Genomic DNA, 19,099 nt, shown 5'->3' on the forward strand with positions numbered 1-19,099 from the left:
CATACGTTATGTATTAAGTAAAGAACATTGATGAAATTGAATAAATGAATTTAAAAAAAAAAAATCACAGGACAGATTAAAAATGTGGTTGACAATCAAAAAGTGTTCTAGAGACGACTACGCCGCTGTACAAGCTACATTCAACCTTTTAGTTAAGTCACATTAATGGTCTAACCCCATGTCATGATGTCTTGAACCAGTGCCGATATTCCCAACGCGAGGGACGGCAGCATCCTTCTTGGTTTTTGGACTAGGCGAGGATGGTTGAAAATAATGCGTAAAGGCTACTTTTAAGAGACAGGAGGAGTCGGGAGCAGAACAGGAGGAGGCCGACATGTGGAGGCGGACGCAAGAGGTGAGTCTCTAATGGAAAGGGGCACTAATAGAGGTCAGAACCATTAGCTAAGAAATCTGGATGTGGACAGCAGGCCAAAGCAGTGGACAGCAGGCCAAAGCATCAGGGACTGAGAGATGCCCGACCCAATGTTTTGTGATGTTTGTTTTTTTTTCCGCCTGAGGGTCAGTTCGAAACGAGACGAGAAAAAGTTGACTCAAGGACAGCTGCATCAGCACAACTGCTGAAATACTAATACAGGACTTTTCAAACAGTAAACGTTTCATTGTCACACATCCCTGTGTGGACTTAAAAAACACACTGGCACACACACACTGGCACACACACACACACACACACACGTTCACCGTCTATTTTCACTCCTCCGGGGTTTTATCTGAGAGAGGAAGTGATTGGTGTTCAGCAGAGCAGAGAACAGAAATACTCTGTTATCCACCAGTGTTCCCAGGATGCTTCTCTCTCTCTAACATACCTAAAACATTCTCAAAATTAGAATCATGCGCGGACCCATAAAGCAGCAGCTAAACTTCACATTTCATGAAAAATAGACAGTGGAACGCAAAAAAACACTGGTGAGTGCCGTAGTATTGATTGGTATTGCTGCTTGAAAATGGAGGACAGAAAAAAAAGGGGAAAAGAGTGAAATAAAGAGTCTCGATAAAAACCTACAAGGAAATGTCTGCCATATATCTTCCATGTCTTCCTGGCTTATAAAAAACACGAGGATTTAAAAAAGAAAGAAAAAACCCTGCTATCATTGGATCCACGTAAGGAAATGAAATGAATCGGTGCAAATGTCGAGTTCAATTGAGATTCAATTTGACCTTTGACTGATAGCAAGCTTTGAGCTGACAGAGCCACAAAATCGGAGAAGGTGGTCGTAGCTCATTCTCTGTGTTGCACCGTTTACTTCTTGTGTGTAAACTTCTTCTTTAAACTGATCGTTTGCAAGCTGAACTCAGGAAGCCTTATTTGTTCTCTTTAATAATGGTGTGCAATGTTGAACATGCAAACAGAACAGCCAAGAGAAAATAATGAGCTATTTGGACATACTAGGCCCTAGTAAAGCGTTCATTTGCAAGCCCTAGTAACAAGGACATGCAAATTAACACTTTGCTCTATAGCTAAGTTGCAAGTTTCAAATATGTTATACTTGTAATCAAACCCAACTGGGATGTCAAAAATGTACTCTTTGTATTTTTCCCCTGGAAAAAAAACTTTATTGTGGGCGTTACATTGACCAGTATGCACATTATTACTTAAAATGCCTTTGGGAATTGAAAATATACATATTGAAGGAAATCAGTAGTTAGAGGCGGATACAGAGTGGAAAGTGGCATAAGAGAAGCGTCAAATGAAATGTAATTCACATTTCACCCAGGCCATCACAAGCCACATGCCCAGCTTTTAGAACACTGTGTATCACAAACCTCTGGGTTTAAAATAACCCTGTCAGTGGTTGGTGCTTGAGATGAACTCAAACAAACTCCTGAAGCTTCTTATTGATCACCGCAGGATCCAGGAAGCACCAAGCTGATAAGTCGATGCGGGAATAGTCGATGTTGCTGCTGCTGCTGAGTGTCATCATGCACAGATCAACGCACAAATGCGATGCAAGACATTTGAACAACATTTCCAATTTTGTCAGTGTATGTGCCTGAGGTTGTTGTTGTTTTTTTAAGTGTGACATTAGTTGGAAAGAAAATCTACGACTGCAATCATCAAAACTCATGGAGAGCCTGTTCCTCAAGTCTACTGTGCATGGTGTCAGTAGTTTCTGTCTACACACGACAGAGTATATCCCAAAGGCTGCACAGGGAAAACCCTGGGTATCATTTTTTTTTTCCAACATACCAGTTAGCTTGTTGATGGTCACCAGTGAGGCTGCTGATTATATTGGCCTGTCTAAGTAATGAGCGCATGGCCATAAAGCTGCTAAAGTCATTAACCTTAAAGAGCCTGCTGTAATGGACGGCAATATTCTGGCATGGACCTCCGCCACCAAGGCCATAAAGACCAATCTCCACTGTCTCCCGAGCAGGGCTTTGCTTTTAGCCGCATATTTGCCCCCTCCCAGCCCCCTCCACCTCTGCACACATCCAACACTAACTGCACCCCTAACCCTCGCCATGGCCTACACTGAGGCAATTGGCAATAAAGACAATTATATCAAGCAACCATTTGAGATCCCATTAGGATTTGGTCGGCTGCTGCTTCAAGTTTGGTAGATGTGGGAGGTCGGCTGCATTGCTTTGCCTCGAGTAATGGACGAGATGACATCACATCGCTCAGGTCGTGACTGAATTTTCAGGTGGACTGCACTCAGATCATGTCCAGATGTCAAACATCATGATGTTCTCCAGCTTGGACCACAGAAATAGAATAGGAGTCGAACGGACATTGAACCGTGGCCAGTGGTCATTTGACTGGTCCGAAAAGACTAAATGACGATGGTTGCTAGCTGCCATAGCGACAACACACGTCAGTTGAGTGTTGTCACAGCTTGCCGGGGAAGAGAGCAGAGGCAGCTTCGGGGAGGCGGAGGGCTGCCATTTATAGCTTGTTCTTCTCCAGAGCGGCAGGGAGTGAGGTAGAGCGGCAACAAGCTAGCTAACTAGGCACCTGCCTGTTAGCTGACTAGTTAGCTTGTCGAATGTCTCTCTACGCTTCGCAAAGTTACTACTCCACTGCTCATTTTAGTCGTAACTGTAAACCCTTTTCGTAAATCGGATTAGTTAATATGTAGATAAGCCTGTGGTCTCAATAGCAAGGGAACACATAAAAATGGCTGCCACACCGGCTATCATGCTACGTTGATCTTAATGGGAATGTCAGTTCTACACCGAAACCTTAAAATGTCCTTTAGTATTTTACCGACCAGTTAAATATTGAATTTTGAACTGCACTTTACAACAGTTGACTGTCCTACCCTGGATAGAATAGGGATGAACAAGTCACCTGACTGACAATATCAATTTCCCGAAGGTACTGTAAGTCTCACACAGCCGTGTTTTTAACTTTGAGCCAGTGATAGAGGTTATAACCTTACAGCTAAAAAGTAGTTTTGCAGTAGCAGACATCATTATCAAAAAAACAACAACCCACCGCAACAGTGTGTTTGTGTGTGCACTGCACACCGCTGGAGGGTAGCGTCACTCAATTATGTCTTCCACCCGCCTGGATTTCCCCTGGGCATTTCGGGAATTCAACCGAGCGGCCCTCCAATCACGTTCCGGCTCCTGTAACCTGCTGCGACTGCTGTCAGCTGCAGACTGACCAAGACACAAGAAAAGCTGGTTAATCTCTCCACTGTGGGAACAATTTATATATCTCTTTAATATATAAATGTTTGGGAATAATGGAAAACACCAAAAACATTCTGTGGAACGTTGATGGTTAAAAAAATAAAAAAAAAATAGGGAAAAATAGACCACGGGCCTTTAATGAAAAGCTTAGGATCATAACAATGCATCTGGAAGAGGGATTATCAGCGATATCACACACAAACGTACACAAACGTACAAAAAGCACACACACATGCATAAAACAAGAATTATGGACTCCAGCTGCAACCAATCAGGTTGCCCAAATGAAACTACCTGTTGTGCATGCTGGTCTGAAGCCCAGCTGAGATAATGCTGAGAATTCTCGACACCCATTTTTCAGCTAATCATCACACACAAAGCATATATATATATATATACACACACGCACACATACGCACACATCATCTCCTGCTTTGGTCCGATTAGTGGCCGGAACAATTACTGCAATCGAGTCATCTTTGCAAAGGAGCAGATAAGGAGTCAGACCTTCCCCTCCGCTCTTATCACTCACATTACCCCACACACACACACAAAGACACACACTCACACACACATGCACGCACACACGCACAAACACACACACACACACACAAAGTGAAACAAATATTCAGACAGAAATACAAAAAAGAAAGATTTATTTAGACAGATTTCCAACAGCCTTCCCACACAAACAAATCTCATGCAATGAGCATTAAAGATTTTATATCAGCCAACTGTGTGCATACTTCTTACTGAGTAAAAGTGAATATATTTATATATGTATATATATATATATATATATATATATATATATATATATATATATATATATATATATATATATATATATTATTAAGAGAAACATTACCTACACTGGAACAACAGCAAAATAACATAAACTGGTTGGCTAAATCTCTTTACCAAGTATGTTGTTTTATTATCTATTGACTCCTCAGTCACCCTTAACTCTTTTCATTGAGCCGAAAACACACACAACTACAATTGCATTGCTGTAGACCCCAGCATGACCTAACCAGATATTTCCCTCCTCCACAGCTTTGGTATAATTGTAGAATTGATTTTATGATCTGAGAAACTATCATTATTTTTATAGGTTCCTCAGAATATCAGTGTCGTGAACAGTGTACTATATTTCTCCTCTACTGTCACTCCATGGTTTCCCTTTTGTCTGCTTCTGTAGAGGTTTTCTCATGGTTTTACAACCAAGATCTTATGTTTGTGCAGTTTATAATTATTTCTTTTACTAATGCTAAAATTGCTCTCAATAGATGTATTCAGGCTGCATGCACAAAGCCACACCTCCTGCAGTCATTGCTTCCTCGCTGCTTAAACCCCAAGTGGAAGATGCTGCCTGAAATCAAATAATATGACCAGTAGTGTCATTAATATACTTCAAAGCCCCTGCCCTTTACTTAGGAAAACCCCTTGGGAGTCTTCATCAATCTAAGCCCTTCAGGTTGTGGGGCGCAAACATTTACTTTGAATTAACCAGCTTGAAATAAAGTAAACAGACCTGTAGGGCATAACTAGTTTTTTCTTCTTCTTATGCAGTCACTTACAATGTGTCATGGTGACAGCTGTGGCATCCGTTGCTTCTGTGTACTTCGCCCCCCTCCCCCTCTCCCTTCTGTTTAAATCTGCTATTTCCAGTTTGTCTACGTATAAGAGGAGTGGTGCGAGTCTGTAATTGTTTGATGTCCCCTTATTAACTTCCTTTCAGCACTAACGTAGCACTGTACGTCAGCGTTGGGAGGTAGAGGGGGAGAGAGTTGTTCCCCGACATAAAACTCACCAATTTAGAAAGGCTGTATCTTCTAACAGTAATGCAGAAGAGAGCTTTTACATTTCATCCGTATACTTTAGACACTTTTGCAATTAATTGGCTCAAGAAACGCCAGGAAAAACACAAACTCTTTGTGTTCTTCATGCCCCACTACATTTCTTTGAAGGAAAATGGCGGTCTCTCTTTGGTTTTGAAATGTAATTACCCATCTAACAAACCTCCGGTTTCTTTATCCGAGTTTCATCAGCAATCCCTGCATGCCTGGAAGTTATGCTTTATACCCAACTTATCGCCCCTCAAAACTTTATGGTGGAACAATGATAATATAATTTCATAACAAGATTTCAACGATTTCAACCATCGCAACATGAAGAGTATCATCAACACGTGAACTTTCCGACAAATTGCAATGTTGTAGTATGTATAATGTATAAAGATGTAATGAGCAATACTATTATCATATTTTTTTTGGATCATATTTATTCATAGCAATACTATTATATTTTTGTGCAATACTGTTATATCTTTTATATTTTGTGCCTTATTTTTTACCTTGAGTTTATTGTAATTCTGTGTTAGGAGGACCGAGCAAAATAAGCTTTTCATTGTATAGAATAGCTGTCTGTTATATGACAGTGAAAACATCTGGAATCTTGAATAACAATAAGGAATAGCTCTTTTTCCTAAGAACTATTGTCAACATTTTGTCTATTTTGGATGAACAAGGCCTTATAATGTGAGCTTTATATATATAGACATGACTTTCCAATTCCTTTTCAGGAGTACAACTCTGTAATCTATATGGAGCCCTCTGAGGGTCACAGGCAGAATGCTTTGTTATAAAACTGTCGAGGCGTCCCCGCAGTGGCTTTATGTGTGAGCTATACACACCGTAGCACTGCTGCACTGTACTGCATGCTTTTACTGCATGATTTAAATGTGGTTTGAAGGTACAGTGCAAAACTTCAGACAGTGTTCAGACCGCCTTTCATTTTAGCACACTTAATTGTGTTGTAAATTTAATTTTAAATCTATAAAATGCAACAACAAAAATCCCCTCATTAAGCTACACTCAATAGCTCACATTGACAAGTGAAAACTTTGTAAAAAAAAAACAACTGAACTCTATAATTCATAAAAGAGTCTTTGCTGTGGCTCCAGATTGTGATCAGGTGCATCCTGTTGGCTTCGATTGTCCTTGAGACGTGTCTTAACTGGTTTGGAGTCTACCTATCGAAAGGCTGCGTATAAAAGATCTCAAAATTCCCATTGAGTCCGAGCAACTCTCTCTGTCGACCGAGTAAAAAAAAAAAAATCTCAATGGATCGAGTGTGGAGAAATCAAAGGGGTCTGAATACTTTGTGAGCCGACTACATATCATGACGACTTCTGCCTTCTTGACCCGTTTTCCAGATGGCAGGGGTCGTTAATGCTAAATGGGAACACCTGGAGCTGGAGGTCTTTGTTTGCATCGCTGCTGCTGGTCTCTACCTCCTCCTGCCCTCTTTAAACGATTCTTCAATCCACTAACACTTAGTTGCCACACAAGCATTTAAAAATAGGCTCAACGTGCAATTTAAATGTGATTTTCTCTCTCTGAATTTTACATTTTTCAAATGGATTGGTTCCTAACAATATATTGTAGCCAGAAAGTAGAAGTAACTATTTAGATAAAAGGTGATACATGACAATTTTAAGAGTTCAAGCTTATTTTAACTAATTAAATTGTTTTCTCCAAAGATGATACTTTTCATACAACTAAGAAAATTGACATTGACCGAAACAGAAAAATGAATTTATTCTTGTGGATCACATGCACTGTGATTTGTGCTTTTTTTTTATTCTGATAAAGATTTTGTGCATTCTTATATCTTCTCATCCTTCTGCATCTTGTGTACCAGATGACCTTGATGCCAAAAGCCAGACAATATTAAGCTCTTTTCTCTTAATTGTCTTATTTGTTTCTCCATAAGTACGTCATGGGAGAAAATTCCTAGAAACACGACAGACTGTTTCCCTAATCTCACAATGAACCATAGTTGCAAAACAACTTGAATTGGTCACAATGTTGAATGAGTGTGTGAATTGCGTTTTCAAATACACATGCACCTTAATGTTCCTTTTAATTCCCAAATTGCAATCTTTTGAGGAAATGTTATAGCTGACCAATGCACTTCTTTCCAACCAATACTTGTATAGCAGTACATCATCACTGGGAGCCACACCCGTCGAAAAAAAGTGGCAGCTGTAAAACATGAGCATTTACAGCAGACTGTGTGTGTGTGTGTGTGTGTGTGTGTGTGTGTGTGTGTGTGTGTGTGTGTTTCCTGGAAAAGGAGGTTGGGTACCAATCCCTGTCTGCATTTTCCTCCCCTCTGCCTACGCTCTCAGCAATGTGACGACGGACGAGAGCTCAATACTCTCTCTCCTTCCAGTCACCATTTCCATTACATTATCACTACTGCCACTCTACACCAAGGCGTGGTTTTTCTTTCCTTTATTTTTTTTAAACAGACAGTTGTTCTCCATAGTATCCAGCAGCATAGTGCCCTCTAGGGGTTTCAACTGCTCCAGTCTTCAGATCCCAGCAATAAACAATCTTAAACTGGTACCTGTTTAGAGGCCCTGGTTTTTTTTAAAATGTAAACAACACACCAAACTCTCTATGTGACCTTTGACCCCTGTGCTATGATTGAGAAGCTCTCACTCAAATTGAGAAATATTCTTTTTTTCCACAAGCAGATTGGTTTAAACTGGATTTCACTCCGTAGTTCACATCACAAGTAATTACTATATCCTGTTACGAAGACTCTTTAACTGCAATCCATAGTAACCATATTGGTCTTGTTTACATATTTGTCGTCCAATATGAGATACTGAACAGGAAATAAGAAATGAATGCCCCAAAGTTCAATCACAATTAACTCCTGTTTATAAAATACAAACCCTACACAGTTTTTATGTCCTAATGATCAAATGATGACACATTTTGTTTGAGACAGGAATATCTAAAGGTCCCATTTCCTTTTAAAGAATACAAAAAGTAAGTCTGTGGCAATTTATTTAAAATGATCTTATAACAATTTGGGAGAAGGTTTGGTAATTACTTGTAAGTATATTAATACTAAAGTGGGGCTTAATTATTATTTCGTACCATATATTACAATTTTGAAGGCCCCTCATCATCCTTTTCCCTCATATTTTAAGCTTAATATAGCCACCTATATCTGGCTTCACATCAACACACTTTTACAGTGGAAGCAGACGACATGGATAAGGTGGATAAGGTGGGGGTTTGAGTGGCGTCTTGAGTCTTTAAATATTTGATTACTCCTGGCTTTAGTTTCTTAGAAACAGCCCAAACATGTAACAACTCCCCCAAGAGATAAAGCCTAATATCAGGCAACGTTGCGCCTCATTGTTTAATTGTAATATTGTCACGTGGTACCAAATGTGCTCAGCAGGGGTCAGCAACCTTATCTTATAGGCCTGTAATTGAAATGAACAAGAATCCTTTGTTTCGTCGAAGGATGTGTCACTACTTCCGGTACTTGTTTTTCAGGATAATAGCTGATTATAACATTTTATATATAATATGTAAAATGTAATATATATATACATATACATATATATATATATATATATATACATATATATATATACATATATATACACATATATATACATATATATACATATATATACATATATATATATACACACATATATATACAGATGATTAATTGCGTATCTTAGTGAATCATTAGGAGCTTTGCATGTGGTATATTGTGCAAATGATCATGTTAACCTAATCTTAACACTAATATGTACGTATTCAATTGTATTGTACCTTCCTCCCTGCTGCTGTCAGGCTGCATATCAAACTGAGCTTGCAGCAGACTACAAAACACTTTGGCCTCTTTAATTACATTCAACTGGAGCAATATAAATACATTTAATTACCTTTTATATAATTACTATACTGTCTATATATTTAATATTGGTATTGCTTTCTTCTTTGCTCTTTTTATTATTATTGTTTATTTAAATTACTTGATTTTGTGTGCACTGCCGCTGTAATCCTGCAAATTCCCCACTGTGGGACGAATAAAGGATTATATTATTTTATCTTAGTCTTTTACTAGCTGAGTTGACAGCAGGTAAAATGGCAGAAGACCGTTTTACTGTCGACTTGTGTGAGGTGGAATGCGACGAAACTGAACCGCATATCACTGAAACGTTAAGTAATGTGCCGAGACTCAAGCGATTTATTTTGAAATGCATCGTGGAAGTGTGACGCCATGCCGTGTTTACGTTGACGGCGGACAAGCGGAAGTGTCGCGTGACTAACTGGGGGCTTCAACACATCTGGTAACAGGCACGTTTTTCCACCCCATATTTTATCCAAAAGAAGGTTATTTAGGGTTGTTATTCAGTCCGGTTCTCCCGGAAAGCGTGTGGAACTGTGAGGGAATTACTGAATTGCCGAGCTTGACCTGCATTTTTTTTAGCTGCTCGCTAGCTTGACGTTAACGGTTACCGGCTTGGTGCACGTGAGCTAATAACGTCTCCCGGTGGAAAACTGGTTCTCCCTCTCTGCAAACCTAAAATGAACCACACGTAATAATAGAAGGACGTAAATGTGAAACATGTTCAACGTACACTGTCGTAAAAAGTACACGAATAAATCAACGTAAACAGGTGCTCCTGTTGTAAACCGTGTTATATAAATGAACGGCACCCCGAGTGGGAGAGGTTAACGTTAGGGGAGGCAGTGTGCGGTAACGTAAGGGGGGGTTTAACTAACGTTAATTGCACTGTCGCTTTCTTTTAATCCCGATGTTAATAGGGTTCCTTCGCAAAACGTTAAACTATATTCCCAGTTGGCGGTACATTTTTAAAGCGGAATTAATGCGTATCCTACTGACAACCGGAGTTTGACAGACGAGTTTAACTGACGAGCTTTTACTTTGAAGGGGCGACATTCTGGCGGAAGAGCGCGCGCTGCTCGCAGCCTCTAGCTCGACGCGGAGGGAGGACGTAGTGGATTCCGTTGGGAAGAAGTAGATCATCGCCAGGCGCTCCTCTGGCGATCTCTCTCCCCCGTTATACGCGTAGATTAGCGGTGTCACCTCCGGGATGAATCCACCAAGGTTTGTAGCTCAAAGGCGGGGTAGTTTCCGGGGATGTTATGTGGTCAAATGGAAGGAAATATCCCAAACTTTCTTCCTTTCCTGCCGCTGCTACCCTTCAGTTTGCCTGGCAAATTAGCAGGCTAGCCCGTTTTTTTTTTCTCCTTCTTCTTCAGATAGCATACGTTTGCTCGGTCACATCCACCAGCTGATTTAACACCGCACCTAATTTCCATTTCTCCTTTTCCTTTCAGCGTCCACGCCTCTGTGGATTTAAATTAGCCTGGAATATGAGCAGAAGAAGAAGAAGATAAACGGCGGCAGCGGCGGAGGCGGCTGGCTTCCTGCGGGATTTTGTCCTGGCTTTTTTGTGTGTGTGTTTTTTCTCCGCTCCCCCGTGGACATGCCTGGTCTATGGAGCAAAGCTGAGCGAAGCTAGCTGGCTGACAGTCCGGCTAGCGTGACATTTCCAAGCTTTTGGATGCTTGTTTGGCCGAAGAGCTGATTTATTTGGGACCAGCGCTACCTCCCCTGCCCGGCCAAGCAGTCAGCATGGGGGAGCCCAGCCTGGACGACGCCAACGTCAAGGTGGCTGTCCGTGTCCGACCCATGAACAGGAGAGGTGAGTTACTCTCAAAACGAAGACTGTCTTTTATTTTTTTTTACTCCCGAATTTCAGGGTTAACATAATCCATTATGTTATTCATACTTTGAGATTGTACAGTGCATTTTAATGTGTCATACTAATTAGAATCGTAGCCATTTAGTGCAATGTATGTTTTCACATACAAGGAATTGTCCTGGCGGAGGTGCATAACATTTAAGAAAAAGCATTTAAGTATAAACAGAGTGCAATCAATAGGATCATGACTATGTACAATTACATCTACAGTAGAATATACAGTCAAAGTTTAAATAAAGTGCACAGATACCAGTATATTAAGGTGGAATGCAAGTGCTATGTGAAGGTGACAAGTGTAAAAAAACAAGTATTACACTTGTCAGCGTGTTTAAATATGAGGGATTATATATATATTAATAGGAATGCACCGAAATCAGGTGAACACGATTGCACATCGATAATCTCAGGTTTATGTGAGGCTTAAACAACCACAGGTTAACTGTAAACGAACAATAAGAGGAGACTGGCTCGTCTTAAGCACCCCCCTCCACTCTCTCTTAATTTCCTGGCAATGGGATGCCAGTCAGAAATCACCCACCCATTAGTGAAATGAGCTCCTGCAGATTTATTGAAAACAAAGCTGTGGTCTGGATGGCACATGTGTGTACAGTGCTGCCATAGGGCTACCCTCATGGCTGCCTGCCATCCAGCTAGATTTAAAGCTGAGCTGCTGTGTGAGATCTACTGTTAAAAAGTCCAAGCGCTTTGGCTTCTTCGCTGGATGACATCCAGACGCCTCTTGACTTCATCTGTCACTTGCTGCCAGAACATTTAACGTGGGCAACAGCAATATGTCAGAAAGGAAAAAAAGCTCTTCTCAGCAGTATCATTGGTTACAAAGTATCTTTTACTACAAATGAAGTTGCCAGTGATAAATAATATAATAATAATAATATAATGTATATTATAATATATTTCTGGACAGAGGCTCTTCTCTTTCTCCCGTCATCTCTGCCTCACTAACTTTTGGCGAACGTGCTCGTATCTTCAGTCTGTAAATTTTACCTGGGCTGCTGTGTTCTTCTGTCTACGTATTGTCACATCTTCGTGCCTAATTTAAGAAAGGCCCCCAGGGTAACAAAGGCTCAGTGTTGCACAAATCTGTGTGCAAATGCTCCGGTCAATTATATTGCAAATTTTCAACGCAGCTCACCGCAAAGGACGGATGACTTTTTATTCCTGGCCGATTGCCAAGTCGTGTTTTGTTTTTTTGGCCGTGGGAGACCATGTGTCCCATGAAAGAAGTAGGAGGAGGAGCAGAGCTGCTGAGGCAGAGTGGTTGACCGACAACTGGCCGAATGAATCACGTGCATCCCCCCCCTCTCGTTCTCTTTCTCCCCTCTCTCCCTCTCCTCCGTGAGCTGGAGAAGTCGGTCACAAGACCAAGGCAGTGGATCACCACACTGTTCTCACAAGCAAGCATCTACCCTGAACTCTAATCTAGAGAAACTCAGCAGTTCCGATTGTGTTGTTATTTCAGTCATAACATTGCAGGGTTGGATATTTGTATTGCGGGCGCATAAATCTTACGTATTCCCAGTTTTTGGAAGACAAACGTGTACGTTTACTTCACAAAACAGCGAGAGCAAGGCGTAGAGGTCACAGGTTGATTATGGTGGAATTCACATCAGCTATGGTTAGATTCAGAAAGAGATGGGGAGTAACTGTAATGCTTTGTCCACATCTCACATTTTGTCCACATCTCATGCATTTTTAATGGGAGGAGTTATGTTCTTGACCACTTCCCAGTTTGTATGACCATGTCCACTCTCCGCTAAACGTGTGAACTTGCTTAGTCAAGTACAGGTGAAAAATTGACGATAAAACACAAAATCCTTATTATGTTTTTTGGTTATTTAGAAACGACCGAGATTCAAGCACTAAATAAAATCCAGTCGAAAGTAGACAAGTCCAAATTTCTCCTGGGTGCAGCCACGTTTTTAAGAGAGGCTACTTGCGTTCCCAGTTGCTGTATTTCCAACTTCCCTGGTGCCTAATTTCAAGCAGGCAAAGCCTATTTCGTTCAGTGGCAACAAATGCCTGCACATGTCTTCCATTGCTCAGCAAGAGAAGGCTAATTATGATTTTGGTGAACAAGCAGGCAAATTGATGGCTTACTGAAGGCAGCGGTAAAGGTTTTTGGAACCAGCAAGTGCCAAGTTTCCAGTGGTACCCGTTTGATTGCTGAGCTCCACGTCGTTTGCTTTCCAGGCCTCTCCACATTCTTTGAGCTGCTTGGTTCAGGTACAGCTCCTGCCCTGTTCTCTCCTGCCATACATTTGCTTCAGGACGCAGCAGCAGCAGCAGCAGTAGTAGTTGTTATGGGAGGGCACGCGCATTTCCCCAGCTGGTGCAGCGATTCAGACCCGTGAATTAATAAGTCGGCTTCTTTAACCTCGAGGGCACTGTCCCTGTGTAGCCCAGGTCGAGGAGGAGAGGTGCTTTAACAGGCGAGCTGGACAAAGGCAGGAAGGGAGTGAGTCTGAATGAATATTTGCTAAGGTTGCGTAATGCCCCATGTTCCCATGGCGGTGGCCTTCCAGGCGTAGCAACGGCAACACCGGGGCCAATCAGCTTCCTGGCCGATGCCGAGGCCGCGGTGCCAAAACCCTCCGCACCGGTGGAAGGACCGGGGAGACGTGGAAAGTGGGAGCCGCCGGCAGAGCAAGGAGAGGCTCGATAACAATGGGTACATTTATCCTCATCACCACCGCATCGCATCAAACTTTCCCCTCTGGGTTAGCAGGAAGTGAAGCCACAGCAGTAGGGGCACATGGGTAATGTAGGCAGCAGCAGCAGCACCAGTGGGGGAAGAGGGAAAGTTCAGCATCTCTGTTTCAGTCTCTGTTGTCTCTTTTTCTTTTGCTGTCACTGTCTTTTTGTCACTTAGTCTCTGTTGGCTCGCCCTGCTTTTTTTTTTGCTGCTCTGTAGAATCCTTGACAGCAGATTAATTGGAGGGTGATTCAGGTCCTCTGACTGTTTGACACCAAGTTTCCATGGCTCTACCCCTGCGGTCCTGCCAGGAACGGCAGTGTTTAGCCCTTAAATCCCTAATGTTCCTTGTTTGCACCGCTAGCTTCTTCCACAGACATAGAGCTCCTCAGGTCGGGATTCCCCTTTGTATCTCCAGGAGGGCGAATAGGCCAGACACTTACTGTGAATAGGAAGTACGAGTAGTCTACTGGAACTGACACTGTCTGAAAAAAAGTAACAAACTACCTGCTACGGCCGGCTAGACGGGTCACTTCTGTGTGTTTGTTAGGACAATGATACCAGCCTAATAATTTAGCATTCAAAACGCACACACGGCATGTCAAGCTGCACAGCAGTTGAAAACAATCCTGGCATGAACAAGAGTGGCAGGTACGGCAAGGTACTGGTAAGAATGCTAAGCTCCTCGCAACAGCGTTCACACTCGTCACAAAAGCAATAAGTGGTCGCCTGGTGACGTCATCGCACATTGAGGAAGGGTTTTATGTTACAATGCACCGTCTCTCGTATACCGCAATCAACTCTGGATGGTGCACTGACTGTTGAGAAACTTATGTCAATTTAAAAATAAATGGCACATGCTCCACTGCTGACTAACTAACTGCACTGTACGAACTCCTCCCTGCTTCAGGGTAGTCATGCCCTGATCAGACAAAAGCAGCTGAAGGCGTAAATGCCATTAAAAGAGTTCCTGTAGAATGAAGGGAATTGAAACCGCACAGTGTTGTTTTTTTCTTTTTTTTGTCCTAACACATTAGCTGAAGTTCTGCATAACGGTTACGTGATAACCGAAAGTCATCTGGGGTCATGGCTGTCTAATCTAACCGTCTATGCTAGGCCACCGTATTGGTGATGGCCAATACGGTGATGCACTTCAAACTACAGGATGGAGGATTATTTACAATGGCGGCTTGAACCAGGTCTGATAGTTGAAGGACATTATTTATTGCCAGCAAGTCCCCTCTGTCGTAATGTCCTTGTGCAAACACTGATTTGCAAATAAAGGAGTGCTGCTCCAGCCTCGACATCTGACCCTCTCTGTGTAAGGTGGCAAAATAGAGGATGATATCCCGACCAGAAGCAACACAAGGGGAGACTCCCGACTCCCACCTTTTTATCGGGTTAAATAGCATGAATTTGTTGAGTTTTGTTGCCTGCTTTGATAAATGTGAGTGACCTCATCCTGTATTATTGATTATATTAAAGCCTACAAGTAATTTCTGGGAAAAAACAACAACAAACAATTGGCATGATCCTTATTATGTTAATTCCATATTTTGTGACCCTTAACAAGACATTTTTAAGTGAGGGATAAAGTAGATTGGTGCAATGCAATTGGCCATAATAACATTTCATTAAAAAAAAAAAGGTATTCTTCTCCTTGTAAATGAGTCTGCTTTGCAAGTAACCAATTATCAAATGCCTTTTTAAAAATAATCATAATAATTAAAAATGCACAACCAGTTCTGCTAAAAACTGGATGCCCGGGACATGCTGGCTGTGTTCGGACAGCCGTCATCAGGACTCCTCGGCAAGACGGATGAATGGAGAGACTGACCAGCCTCGTGAATTTCCAGTGCGGTTCGTGTTGTTATTTTCCAACTCTTCCGCCGGTTGCTTTCACAGCAAGGCTTCTATTAGCAGTTGTAAGACCGATTCGGCTATGAAAACAAACAAAACGTGCTGCTTCATACTGGCAACGTGTGAGCTCTCCGTTTTTTAAGGTTGTCAGAAAGAGAACAGATTTCCCTTTTGCATTGAAGGGAAATAAACTGATTTCCTGTTCATATGATTAGCTCAATGCTCACCCAAAGGCCATTTCACCGACCTGGTGTTTCCTGGCACGTTCAAACAACTGTTTTAAACTTTGATGTTCCACAGAAATTATTTAACTTGTGTGCCCCAAATCCTTGACGTTGTGTTTTTTAATTATTTTTTTTTTAAAAGTTGAAAACGATCGAGGATAACCGTAGAAACGCGTTGTTGCGACGTTCGGTGCTTTGGTTGTAACACTGCGTGTCGTCTGATCCACAGAAAGGGATTTAAACACCAAATGTATCGTGGAGATGGAGAAGAACCAGACCATCCTCCACCCTGGCGGAGCGAACCTGGGCAAAGGAGACTCCAGGTACGTTTGTCACAAGTCTGACCACAATATGTGTCCACGTCACTGATGTATTCTCTTCACACTCTTTTATATATATATATAATTTGTTTTTTGTTTTTTTTCACGGGTGGTATTGTGTATTGCAATATACATCTTATACTGTGTGATGAAACATGGACGGGTGCCTGCAGGTGTTCTCCAAACAATAGGCTTTTAAAAACGCTTATCGCCTAGTTGCATGAATTTGCATGAATTTGTATTCCCTCTCTGTCCTACTCGAGTCAAATCTGAAAACACAGACAGGATACACGTCTATTTCTGTATGACTTGTTGTGTCAATACAACAAGTGCTCAGACATGGAAGTTTCCTTGTATCCCTTCCCCGTTTGCTACTTTCAATGAAGCTGCCCTCAGACGTGTTAGGAATGTTTCTTTGTTGCTGATGATTTTGCTTTTGGCCAGAAGCTGACGAACCAGCTGTTTGGCCACCTCAAGGCAGGTGTATTTTCACTGGAATCGCTCATTTCCCTTGCTTCGCTTTTTTACTCCTGATAATCCTGATAACCAGCTGCTTTTTCGCGGGTAACGCCAAAATGTGCTTTGAGTCTTGAGCGTCTCTGAGCCAGACGCATTGCACCGGGTCAGATATGTGCGACCACGTGTTCACTGTGTGCAGGCGAGCGCCGTTGTCGGGGAGCGGTTTCTGCAAGAGGCAGTGTTGCGGCAGTTGCAAAACTGGGATGACTAACTGTAGTTAATCACCTCATCTGTAATGACAGAGAGCTGTAATAATTACAGCTGTTTGATTTAAATGACGTAATGGACCAAAATCAGCCCGCAGGGGCCTTTGCTCAACTCCCGGCTCCGCCATCTTGGAGGAAGCCAGCTGTGCCGGAAGAAAGACCTCCTTGTTGTTGCTGGAGCCGACTGCAGACTGTTGGATCAGAAGTAGTGAATAAGGCTGGCCTCTGATGTGCAGGAGCAGACGACAACAGCAGTACGTGTGTGTGCGTGCATGTCAGAAGTGTGTGTGTGTCAGAAATGCCTCTGCATGAAAGAGGGACATCGAGACGGAGGCGGACAGAGACGATTATACATGAAAAGACCGACTCCAGTCCGCTCGCCTCTCCGTTCACTCCGCCGGGTCGTAACTCTCACCAGCCTGGCTTCCTCCCTTTTTCTCAGCTCTTCCGTTTCCGTGGCAACACAGAAGGAGGTTAACTCCGGGTCGCCGTCGGTGACCGTGAAGCCCCTTCCTTGAGTGTTGAGACGATGGAAGAGGGGGGGTAAAAAAAAAGAAAAGAAAAAGAAAACTCATTTACTGGAGCATCTGTCGACCATAAACTTCCCCCCGGTGACTTTTATGGAGTTCTAGACAAGAGCAGAGCTGTAGTTTCTCTCTCTGTCCGTCGCTGACAAAGGAGCGAGGAAGCAGCAGGAGGATGGACTGACTGATTGCTGCACTCAGCGTGCAGATGCTATTTAAATTTGTTTGTTTTTCCCTTTTTCTATTTCGATATTGGTTAAATTGGAGGGTTATCTTTTACTCTGCATTTTACTGCGGTCGTTCATAGCTGAGGAAGGCGTGAGGGCACGCAGTCAAGTTAGGATGTTGCAGGTGCATTGTGTTTCCTTTGCTAACTTCATTACCAGGATGCTCTTTGTGTCAAACTGAGCAGACATATCTGGAGGAAATAACTCATAAAAAAAAGAGAGTACAACTTTCTGATGGAATCCAAACTCTGTATTTTTTTTATTTTTTTTTAAGATGAGCCGTAAAAGAATAGACAGACATTGCAGGAACAGATAGTTTTATTATTGCATTGATTGATAAAATGGTGTTTTGGTGGATTACTTACTGTATTAAGAACGTTGTAGCGGCTGTTTTTATTTTTGTATTTATTTTTTTTTACCTCATAGTAGTTGTCATAAAAGATCAAATAAGTAATGCCAAACCATGACTATTCTTACCCCACATTGCCCGCCCTGTGTTTCATCAAATGTTGCATCACACACCGCGAGCAGCATTCCCAGTTAGGCGACTAGAGCGGAAACTGCGGACATATTCATTTCAACAACATTTAAAATACTTGGTTTTAAAAAAATGCCATTAACAATTTAAAACATGTCTCGTAAAATATTCTCGATATACATTTAACCTTAAAGGTATGCTCAATTTTTACTGTTTTCCGAATGTTTTCTTACTTGTTGACTCGTCTTAGTTTGAACCTCCTTTTTTAAATGTCAAAGAAATTTCTCAATAGGATCATCTCTAGATGAAGTGACTGCGACCGAGATCATTTTCCAGTGTTGCAAAAATCACTTGAGTATAACAAAACCCTGTGCAGTGTTTTGGCAGACCATGAGCCAAACTGGACTTCCTGTCTCACCAGTACCTAAAGCAACACACCCGCCACCACCAATGCAGCCCCTTATGATGTCAACACAGGACCCGCTGTGTCTTTTGTGATGCAATGCGACCTCACTGTTAATCATCACCTATAGAACCTTTAGCTGTGACACGCATGTATTCACCATCTTCAGCGGCAGACTCCTGGTATCCAGTGTTATGTGAAGTTGTCTGCAGCTGTGTTTTTTATGGGGTATGTTTTTTTATGGCTGTTTAGATATAGATGATGGGATTTCTTTCTCTAGGGCTCTCAAAATCAGTTTTCCATCTAGGTAATTGGTAAAAAAAAAAAAAAAAAACCCACTGGGGTTG

The 19,099-nt window shown here is 42.0% G+C and overlaps 1 protein-coding gene across 3 annotated transcripts in view; it reads left to right on the forward strand.

The window, feature by feature from the left end:
- The first annotated feature begins 10,507 nt into the window (after positions 1–10,507).
- Positions 10,508–19,099, forward strand: part of kif13ba (kinesin family member 13Ba) — a 37,625-nt gene continuing 29,033 nt past the window's right edge. For 2 of the 3 annotated variants that reach the window (XM_068576820.1, XM_068576830.1), the window contains exons 1-3: positions 10,508–10,617; positions 10,851–11,218; positions 16,305–16,398. In XM_068576820.1, coding sequence (XP_068432921.1) covers positions 11,149–11,218; positions 16,305–16,398 — 164 coding nt within the window. In that variant the 5' untranslated portion in view covers positions 10,508–10,617; positions 10,851–11,148. Of the gene's footprint in view, positions 10,618–10,850; positions 11,219–15,789; positions 15,852–16,304; positions 16,399–19,099 lie in introns of those variants that run through there. The other variant, XM_068576839.1, reaches the window with a different exon arrangement.

Source organism: Clinocottus analis, unplaced genomic scaffold (assembly GCF_023055335.1).
Source record: "Clinocottus analis isolate CAN_PGR_092001 unplaced genomic scaffold, fCliAna1.0.p SCAF_1, whole genome shotgun sequence".
Classification (NCBI taxonomy): Eukaryota; Metazoa; Chordata; class Actinopteri; order Perciformes; family Cottidae; genus Clinocottus; species Clinocottus analis.